The 11,155-nt window shown below is 46.5% G+C and overlaps 1 protein-coding gene across 1 annotated transcript; it reads right to left on the bottom strand.

Moving 5' to 3' along the window:
• Window positions 1-2,249, bottom strand: LOC147613341 (uncharacterized). The gene is made up of 2 exons (XM_086782779.1): window positions 639-2,249; window positions 1-182 (listed from the first exon to the last, which is right to left on the bottom strand). The coding sequence occupies exons 1-2, from the start codon at window positions 2,155-2,157 to the stop codon at window positions 1-3; spliced, it is 1,701 nt and encodes a 566-aa protein (XP_086638905.1). The 5' UTR covers window positions 2,158-2,249.
• Window positions 2,250-11,155: the final 8,906 nt, after the last annotated feature.

The raw sequence follows: 11,155 nt of genomic DNA, 5'->3' as shown, positions 1-11,155 counted from the left end.
TCATGCATGGCTACTGCCAGTGATGCCATCAAGGAGACTATCATCTATGTCATCCAAGAAAGCCATATCATCAAGACCAACATCTGCAGCATCCAAATCTTCAATCCCATCCTGACCAGGATCTGCAAGTCCATGTGTCTCCTCATCATCCGAGGACTCCTCATCAAGCAATATAAACTTCTCTGGTTTGGGAGATGCCATAGCACCAAGCAAGCGCAAATTAGCACTTACAAAAATCAAGTCATTGACTTGTTTTGTCCCAAATTTGTTCCTCTTCTTGGATGCAACATGGCCGAACACACTCCATAGCTGCTCAATCGGAGAGGAGCTTGCACCTTGAGACAAGATCCTTACTGCCAATGATTGAAGCTGTGGTGTACGAGCCCCATAATCCTCCCACCATAAAGCAGCCCCTATCTTAAACCTATCTCTCTGAGCATCAGCCGATCCAAACCTTCCCAACTTGCTGCGATAAAATCCAAGTTGGTCTTTCACCAACCTTCGTTTATCTGCATCACGAACCTGCCTAGAAAGCACTGTCTCCCAACCATCCATCACCTCATCATCGGCCTCTTGTCCACATCCTTGGAACTCGGGATCCAAGACATACGCTGCAGCATGCATAGGAGAATGATAACCATTCCATCGTGCTTCACATAATTCTCGAACCTCTGCATATTTCTCATCAGACAAGCCCATTTCCCCTATTTTCTCGATCATTCGGTCAGCCCCCTCATAAACCTTGCCAATGCATGGCTCCCGTCCATCTGCAATCTGCATCAAGCGCATGATCGGCTTCATCATAGCATTGATAGTATTGACTTCATCCCAAAATGTGAAGTCTTGTATGGTTCTTGCAACCTCTATGCCGGCTCTTGAGCGAGAAAGTGCCCATCCCATCCACTCATTGCATACAACCAACTGCTTCAAAGGCAATTGCACTTTGGATAACCTCTTCATCATGAGAAAGTTATAACCAAAGCGTGTCTCTGAGTACTTCAAGAGATCCTTTTTGGCCGATCTCTTGCGGAATTCATTCAAAATAAACTGATGGTTTTGAATGAAGCTTATTATCTCCTTGCCTTTTTGAATGTGTGGATCAACCCATGGCAAGTTGCCAACATCCTTCAATAAGTTGCTCAAACAATGAGCAAAGCATGGACTGAATGTGATATGCGGATACCTGTCTTCAAGCTTAAGACCAGTTGCTCTATTTGTTGCCTCACCATCAGCTAAGAACTGAATAACATTCTCTGGTCCAACTTTCTCAATACCTTCGGCCCACTCTTCCACAAGCTGATCTGCAGTTTTTCTAGTCCCAGAAGCATCATGTGAGGAAATGAATTGCATTCTTCCTCGAGAATAAGCAACCATGCCATGAATGGACCTTTTTCGAGTGTCACTCCAACCATCTGCAATAAGTGACACACCATTCTTTGCCCAACTTTCATGCACAGACTCTAAAGCACATTCAATTGCAGCTTTCTCCTTTTGCAACAAGGTGGTGCGTATGGTCTCATATGAAGGAGGCTTGTATGTTGGGCCATACCGTGCAATCTCCTGGACCATTTCAATGAAATATGGAGACCTGGCAACATTGAATGCTACATGATCATGATAAAAGAACCTTGCAACAGCTGCATCTACCCTCTCTTTCTTGCGGGGATCCCAAGCTGCTCCCAAGGTTTGCTGCTTGCCGGAACTTGCACCCATAGACTGCGAATCTTGGGAAAATGCAAAGCTCCCAAGTCCTCCATACTGTTGTCCATCTCCCAAGTGTACATCTTCCCCTTGTCTACTGAAGTAAGATGCATCAACTGCCGGTTTCTTTCGTGCACATGCTTTCTCCTCTTCACTTGGGTACTTTGCCAAAAGCTCTCTACGCATTTCAAGTGTTGTCCCTGGGCATTTGTTCACTTGTGCTTTTTCATTGTTCACATGGCATAGATGTGCTCTGACACAGTTTGCTCCTCCTGACTTCTCTTTGTTACATTGCTTGCATTTCCATCGTGTTGCACCTCCCTTAGATGAATACCTTTCTAGCCTTTCAACCTCGTCCCACCAAGTAGCATTCGAAGCTGATCGCTTTGAACCCGAGTAAGCCATGATGTCTGCAAATTCGGGCAAAAAGTTGAATAGGCTTTCAAAGTTAACCATTCCAGAGAAATGAGTCCTTTTTTTTCTTCTGTTTAATGGGGAGAGACTGTGCACTGTGCAGTGTGCAGTCCAGATTGTGATTCACCATAGGTAATTTTTAAAACACCAAAAGTTCAAAGTTCAAAAAAAAAAGAGAAAAGCTTCTTGCTGCCTTGCCTTTTAGATGACTGTAGTCTGCACAGTGCAAGGGCTGGGGGCCTGGCTGCCAGTGGTGGCTGGGGCGACTGTAGTACTGTACTATGCAGGCAGCAGGCTGCAGTACAGAATGTCAAGACTCAGGAGTTGAAAGGACAGCTGCTGTACGGGCAGGACAGTACGGGCGCTGCTGTACGGGCAGGACAGTACGGGCGCTGGAGCCTGGCGGCTGTACTCGTGGAGTTGTGGACAGCAACGGCGTGAACTCCGAAATGCGACGGGCAACGGGGGGCGTACGGGCTTGTGCGAATTTCCGAAAAGCGCCTAGTGCTGCAAGGCTTACGGGCTTCATTTTTTTTAAAAATTCCACGTCACCTGCACGTTCCCACGTGGGGGAACGGTAGGCTAGCGTTCCCTGGCGCGTTCCACCTACGTTCCCTGCCGTTCCACCATTTTTCGATCACCGCCACGTTCCACCATGCGTTCCCGGCGTTCCACTTGTCCACGCGATGGGGGAACGCGTTCCACCGTTCCCAATGGGGGGAAACGGGGTTCCCCTGCTACTATGGTGTACAAGGATGCACATAATGCTTTCTATGCATATGACCCACATTTCCAAAAGGAGGATGATCTTGTGAAACAAAACTGGGCTTCAATTAGGAAACAAGACAATTAGGAAACAAGATACATCACCCCGTACAAATGACCAATGTTCGCTAGCGCCAAAAAAGTTATGCTATTATGGTCACATAAATTATGCTCAACACTTTTGGTAGATGATGCAGGGTGCAAGTACTTCAGAATACCACTCCCTATATCTGGGAAAATCCGATGGCAACTCTATCCATTTACTTTGGGTGACCCTCGAGAGATGTGGGACAAGACCAAGCTGACTACGAGTTGGTCAGAGATCAGGATCTTACGGAGGTAACTCTTGTTAACTTTGTCGACTCTGTGATTTCTTCTGCTCAAGATGTTAAGCATATCGATCCCAGTGAGACATATGTGCTCATTCAAACGGGCTGACAAAGCTGTAGAACCTCCTGCAGAACCTAGAGTGGAATGCCAAATTGATTCTAAAACGGGGCTACAAACTTACATCGACGAGTTTGGCAATGTGTATAAATTGTTGCCACTGCCTCCTTGGCAAGATACAGTAAACCCTAGGAAGGGGGGAACTCCACCTCGAATTGGTCCCAAGCATATCCCACCTCTGCCTTCTCAAGCTGTAGAAAACCCTAGGAAGGAGGAATCCCACCAGGCTTTGGTCCTAAGGAGATACCGCCTCACGTTGATCCCAAAAGCCTACTACCCTCGTCTAGCAATGGTTCCCAAACAGAGATTCCACGTGGGTTGAATCCTAGAGAGCTACCTGCTTCTAACGCTATTGAGAAAGAATCTCTGACTGCTGTGGATGCATTGCCCAAGACTAAAGTCAAAGAAGAGTCACAGCCCCAAGAGCATAAATATCAACTGGTGCCAATAGCTATTGCATACCCGATTGCATGCTTGTATGACAATGGAAGAGGAACTTTGTTCTAACTCTTTTGTCTGAGAAGTGGCAAAGCAGTGTGCCAAAGCGAGATGCCCAAATATCCTATGGTGTACACGTACCTTCATGTGCACAAGCTTACGTACACATTTAGAGATAAAGAGGGTAACGATTCCCAACGTCAATGAATGGTCTTAGCCCACGAGGAAATTGAGAAGCTTAGGACATGTGTAGATTGTCTAGTCATCCATTTGATCAAAGATTGTCCAGTCATAGCTCAGTACACACAAGCCCAAGCCCCATAAGCTATTGTCTATGAAGACCAGAGCTCGAAACCATTCCCTAAGGCCTAGATCACCGCCCAAACGGTAAATTTTGCCACAAAAGACTACGGATCTCATTAGATCCCAAGTAATAGAGTCTCAGGAACAAAATGCAGAAATGGACCAAGCTAAGAGTGCCAATCATCAAAGACCTCTAGCAGTAGAGACCATGTCAAACCCAAACCATGACTCAGGAAGAAGCCCTAACTGTGAGGTGGGATTTCTATCCGAAGGGACTTGGTGCCTTGAGGGTATGCTAGCCCGCCCCGAATAGTTTGCATCTATATGGGGAGGAGGTGCAAGGAGAGGCAAAGCACGGACCAATGGTAGGCACCTTAGGAACACACTCACGCACCGGGTAGGCACATTAGGCCTTCCCTGGTGCGGGAGAGGTTCCGTGGGTGCCGAGTGCCTCGGGGGTTGCCCTCCTTGCCTTGATGGTGATCAGGCCGAACGTGGATCAGTCTGCTGGTCGGCCGTTTTTCCACCGTTTTCGGTCCCGACTCCACATTGCAATAATGTCATTATGTAGACAAGAAGTTACAAAATAGTAGAACCATGAACATAATGTCATCATGCCATTAGAGTACAAAATTGCTACAAAAGGATAGGCCAAAAACTCATGGCATCGGCGACCACCAACATGCGTACATACATGATACTACATACTACAATACATCATCAATGGGCTAGAAGGAGATATATGCCCAATGCCTAGAGAGCTATAACATATCAAAAGTCTACATCATCACCAACATCTGCATGATCACTACTAGAGTGTCAATCAAGAGAGTTCTCTGAAGAGGAATCTTCGAAGGTGGACGAGACACTCTGGGGATCATTCTCGCTAAGTAGGTTGCCGTCATCATCAAACAAGGGCTCTCTAGGCAGTGGGGTATCATCATGAGGGGGCAATGGAATATCATCATGAAGGCAGGGATTGGAGCTCGAGGATCCCCGCCTCACATATGTGCGAAGGCCACCCTCTGCCGATGTCGAAGGCGGAGGCCTATGAACTCCAACTGCTCGGTCCCGTCCATGCTGACTCCTGGTGCTGCGAGTATCTGTTGCCACAAGCTCACTATAGAGCTCCATGAAGATTGCCTCCTCCTCCGCATCAGGTTGTTGATTGACACTTGCAAAGTTTTCACTTGTCAACGTGAAAGTGTCAACATTGACCTACACATTAAGGCACAAAAGTTAGAGTCTGTACAGTGTACACAAAACTTAAAAGTTATGAGTCATGACAAGTTAGAGTCTAGACTTGTCACTTACCTGCTTGGGACTACCCATACTAAGAATGCCTTGCATCATGCGCAAGTTAGTGCGGCAGTAGACCAACCACTCCAACTGTCGTGTGCTTAGTCGATTGCGTATCCTCGTGTGTATGAGAGAATAGGAACTCCAGTTCCTCTCACATGCACCCATAGAACAATCTTGGGCTAGGACCCTTAAGGCTATGGGTTGGAGATGCTCTAGTCCATACCCAAAATTGTCCCACCAAAAAAGGGGCTTCACAAGTGACTCCCTCCTCCAGCAAGTGGAAGACGAAAAGGAGGTTTGACCTCTCTGATCAACATAGCAGCCTAACTCCTCTAGAAAGGCATTGTGCTCATCAACTGGCACAGCTCGAAGCATATATGCATCCCGATCTTGTCGAAGCTCCCTATCGGTGCAAACGACTGGAGAGTTGTAGGCTGGATGTACCAATGCTACAAACCCATGGATTGGTTTGTGCATCTACCTCCATCTCTTCTGTGCAATCTCCATGATTTGTGCTCGCTCGTCAAATGTAATGTCTGTGCAAGCCTCCAACTCCACAAGGGCAGCTTTAAAGAAGTGGACAAGAAGGCCCATGGTGGACCCCTCGCAATCTGTCATCTGCAAGAGCCTATAGAATGGAGTCATAGCAATGACAATTGCTCGGACTCTAGTCCAAAATCTCTCCTCTAGGCAAAAGCGTTGCATGGCTTTGGCCTCTTCAGTGACGTGCTCATCCCATTCGTTCCACATGGTGGAAACAACTATCTGGCGAAGGGCGGGCCTCACATCGTATAAACGCTCCAAAAGTAGGGATAGTGGGTGGCTGATGGCTTCTTCAAGTCAAGCCTGCTATGCTCACGAAACATAGCAAGCACCTTCACCTTTAGCATGAAGAAGTTGACAATAGATGTTGCTTGTTGCACAATCCTCTTCACCCACCCGAGTTTCGCCACATCCTCCATGAGTAAGTCAATGCAATGACTCGCACATGGAGTCCACACAATGGTGGGGAATTCCGCCTCAAGCAAGCGGCACATGCGTCGACAATTTGATGCATTGTTGGTGATGACTTGCACCACGTTTTGAGCCCCAACCTACATGGTAGATAAATCATATGAGTTGAGGGCTTTGCACAAATGACAAAATCAGTTACACTTAAGTAAAATAATGCTTACTTCTATGATCGCTTGCCTAATATGGCGGTAGATGAAACTCCCGGTAGTCTTTCTCCCCCTTCTCCCAGTGTCAACCGCATGCAAGAAGTATGTGCCAAGTGGGCAAGACACAAGGATGTTGATAATGCCATGCTTCCTTTGATCACTCCATCCATCTGTGAGAATAGAACATCCATACTTTGTCCATGCGGCTCGAATCGGGTCAAGGGCTCGATCAATTCTCTCCTTCTCTTCATCAATCTTCCTCGTGCGCATAGCCGTGTAAGAGACCCCCGTCCACCCCTCACATGGGCCCACATTCGCAATTGCCATCACCATCTTCTTCCATTGCTCCTTTTGGAGTACATTGAAGGCAAGATTGCATTCAATAATGGTGCGAGCAATCTCTATCTTCGCAAGGCGTTGCCGCTCCTTAAGGAATGCAACCGAATCTCTCACACTACCCGTGACTTGGTGGAGAGAGGGTTGCACCCCTTCACGCTCCACCACCCTTAGCCTTTTGCCTGGTGCGGAGGCGGACCATGAATCCATGGAAGTGGCAGTGGAGGATACACCAAATGAAAGAGCCGGTGGCCGCTTCATCATGTGCCGATGGTGGTGCTAGTGGTGGTGCTGGTGCGTGTGTTGATGATGCTCCTCTACTTGAATTTGAGCCACCGCTCATCTTCCACGAAATGTCATCGGCAATGCTTTGCGGAATCTCCTTGCATGGGGCAACTTGTCCCCCAATCTTTGAAAGGTGCTGGAGAAGCCTTGTTGCACAACTAGTGTATGACTTGCCGCAATATCGGCATGTCCAATGATGGGAGTTGGACTTCTTGGTGTCCTTCTCCACATTGAGGCAATGCAAATCAAAAGCCTCATGCTTCTCCCGAGGCATGATGGATAATAAGAGAAGGGCTAAAGCGTGGAGTAGAGGAGAGAGCGTAGAGAAGATGAAGTATGGGAAGAGCTTGGAGGAAGAGAACTTGGAGTAGAGGCTCAAGTGGGATGGAAGGAGCTTGGAGGAGGGTGGAGGAGGGTGGAGGAGAGGCTTGGTCCTTGAGGCTTGGAGTAGATGGAGCGTGGTGAAGGAGAGGCTTGGAGTAGATGGAGGAGAGGCTTGGTCCTTGAGGCTTTTATAGAAGGACTCAGGAGAGATGAAAGGAAAACAGCCAAGAAAACGGCTATTTCCAACGGGCGAAAACATGGCAAAATCATACCTGATTGTACGGATACGTACGGTACGAATCGTATGCACGATCGGATCTGTACGACGTACGAAACTAAGCCTGCACAAGACACAAGTGCTAGCTCACTAGTAGGTTCGGAATCATCAAGGTGCCAAGAGCAAGCACAACCAACCCAGCACAAACTTGTGAAACAAGACATGACTCCAGACAAGAACATGATGTCCCATCAAACTTGGTGTTTGCTAGGTAATCCAAATCTGGGTCTGACAACCAAGTTCGTGCAAAAATCTGCAAATGTGTTTGGTGAATGCTTAGGAGTCATTGAAATTTTCTTGGAGATTGACTGTCACTCTAAGAAAAGAAAGTTCTTCGTGATGGCTCCAGGAAATCTACAGGAAGAGATAGTTCTCAGTCGAGCATGGATGGCAAAACGACGTTGCACGATAGGGTGGACTTATCGGCACATGTCATTTCGCAATGCAGATCAAAAAGTGGTAGTCGTAAAGCTACCCCAAGGTGTACCGAAAACGTCACCGAAAATTTTGGAGTACATAAAATCTCTACCAAAGAAGCCTACAACCACTACTAGCACATACATGGATAAAGGAAAAGCTAAGGTGGAATCAGCTTCACCACCACCAACAAACCCACCAGCCTCAACCTCGACAACCATCCAAAACTGTCTCACCAATCAGCTCACAAAGGAGCAAACAACATCTTCATCAACAATAACAAGAAATTCAAATGGGACATGACAAAGAAATCACCAACGTAACAAAGTTTATCAACCCAAATACCCATCTCCAAGAGCACGCAAACGACAGCCACAACAAGTGTTAGTGCAAAAACTGATGGTGGAAGCACGTAGACTATGTGATGGTGATAGACACAGTTGGGTAGAATGGCAAGCAACGAATGATATCAAGTCAACTCGATGGCTTTCTACTCACCTATCATTGGAAGCACAAGGATCCAGTCAAGGCAATAGAGAGCTATGGCTACCAAAACTAGAGTTCCTAGCTTGTAAAGTGCCTTCCAAGCCAATAGTTCCAACAAGTAAACTTCAAAGAAGGAGAACAACCACTCGGATTTCAAAGCGGAAGCACAGGCAACCAAAGCAAAGACGACAAAGACAAAAAAAGGCTTCAACCTTTGGCCAATCCAAAGCAAATGGCAACTCTGTGAAAGCATGGATCCCTAAGGAAAGCCTAGCTCACATGTCAGCCAAAGGAAGCAACAACTTAGTTCGGATCCAAGCAAGAAGCCATAAGTCCAACAAGTGGATTGTTGCACAAGAATTCATCAGTGCACAGGGCTGCTCTGAAGGTTAGTCACAAATATGGTTACCAAAATCTCTAATGCAAAATCAAGCAAGCAACAAATCCTCACAAGAAGAACAACCTCAACAATTAACTTGCATCAATCAATGGAGGCCAATGAAAGATGCTGCAAATAAAATCCCAAGCTACCAGGCTACCACATCACAGATGCAGTCAAGCCAACAAAGATGGGTGCCAAGAAACACAAAGGATACTCACTTAAATAAAGCCATAACTATCATGCAAGAACAAAAGTGGGTTCCCAAGAAACCTGTTGCTGCTGCTGCAGAAGAACCCCAAACATCTTCAAAGCCAACGTCTGACAAAATCTGTCATGTTGACAGATTGTGGTGAGCCTTCGTGTTATAAAGAAGCTATGTTACGTGATGACAAGCTTAAGTGGGAGAAGGCTATGCATTCAGAGATGGATTCTTTACATAAGAATGCAACTTGGGACTTGGTACCTTCGCCAAAAGGAAAACATGTTTTGCCGTGCAAATGGATCTATAAGTTGAAGGTCACACCGAGTGATGGAAGGCCTAAGTACAAGGCCAGATTGGTTGCCAAAGGGTTCAAGCAAGAGAAGGGTGTTGACTTTGATGAGATTTTCTCTCTTAATAGTCAAGATGACCACTCTTCGGTGTGTTCTTGCTTTGGTTGCCAGAGAGGACATGGAGCTTGTCCAAATGGATGTCAAGACAGCATTCTTGCATGGTGATCTGCATGAGGACATTTATATGTAGCAGCTAGAGGGTTTTGTTTGCGACTTGGTGTGTAAGCTCAAGAAGAGCCTTTATGGTTTGAAACAAGCGCCAAGGGAATGGTATCATAAGTTTGATAAGTCTCAAGGTTATAGAAGGAGTGAAGTGGATTATTGCCTCCATACAAAGAAGGCTGCGGATGATAGTCTTTTGATCTTGATCCTTTATGTGGATGATATGCTTATAGCTGGGAAGAATATCTATGAAGTAGATGCATTAGGGGCTGGACATTTCCTTTTGATGGTGCCCATATTATAAATTGGTATAAAGGCTTTATAACCTTTGAAAAAGGTATTACATGAAAGTTTGGTATTTTATTCCCCACATGGGTGGTGGCTAGATATTTTTCTCTCCATCGCCTGCAATCCCTCTCTCTCCATCGCTTGGTACTCTCCTACAATCTGACTCACGTGCTACCCACTTGAATGGTACCTGCTGCCCGAGTACTATACGACTGCTGTACTTGCCTTCCACCTGCACACGTGAGCTGTACTGTTTTTGAAACTTATACCTGCCTGCTCCGAACCGGCATGTACTTGCTGCCCATGTGCTGAATTTGCAAATACAGTATCTAATGTACCTGCTGCAAGTACAGAATTTGAATACTACCTGGCTGGTTGTACCTGCACACGTGTGAAGGTACAACCAGCCAGGTAGTATCTAATGTACCTGCTGCAAGTACAGAATTTGAATACTACCTGGCTGGTTGTACCTGCACACGTGTGAAGTACTTGATGTACCTGTTGCAAGTACAGTACCTGAATAGTACTTGGCTAGTTGTACCTGCACACGTTTGAAGTACCTGGTGTGCTTGATTGTACTTGCTGCAAATTGTACCCATTGTACCAAAATTGTACTCATTGTACCAGGCCTCCTGCTGTAAGGAGCAGTCAGTCACATTGGTATCAAAGCGCGGTCGTCTCTCTTTCTCAAGAGGAGACACGGAGTTTTGAGATCGGAAGCAAGCACGCACACTTAATTCAATGGACAGCCAGGCAACCAATTGGAAGTGCCGAATTCGAGGGGCCAAACAAGTGCTTCACGGGATTCTGATACATTGCATGGAAGGCATAAGCCTCTTGAGAGAGTCTATGACAGTGCACATGGAGTTTTGAGATCGGAAGCAAGCATGCACACTTAATTCAATGGACAGCCAGGGCAACCCATTGGAAGTGCCGAATTCAAGGGGCCAATCAAGTGCTTCACGGGATTCTGATACATTGCATGGAAGGCATAAGCCTCTTGAGAGAGTCTATGACAGTGCATACATGGGACAGCTATCACGTGGTAAAGAACCCATGCATGAGGAAGAGCCCAATGCATTGAGGGCTGAGTTGGAGTACACGAAGAGGCTCTTG

Source organism: Cibotium barometz, chromosome 44 (genome assembly GCF_041138505.1).
Source record: "Cibotium barometz isolate CiBa-2024 chromosome 44, ASM4113850v1, whole genome shotgun sequence".
NCBI lineage: Eukaryota > Viridiplantae > Streptophyta > Polypodiopsida > Cyatheales > Cibotiaceae > Cibotium > Cibotium barometz.
This window is presented reverse-complemented; position numbering and strand designations above follow the sequence as displayed.

Excerpts from the sequence above, each read along its gene's own strand:
- LOC147613341 (XM_086782779.1), bottom strand. The coding sequence starts at position 2,157 with ATGGTTAACTTTGAAAGCCTATTCAACTTTTTGCCCGAATTTGCAGAC. Across the intron at positions 183-638 it reads ATGTGAAGCACGATGGAATG|AGAAGTTTATATTGCTTGAT; the intron begins GTTATCATTCTC and ends CTCCCAAACCAG.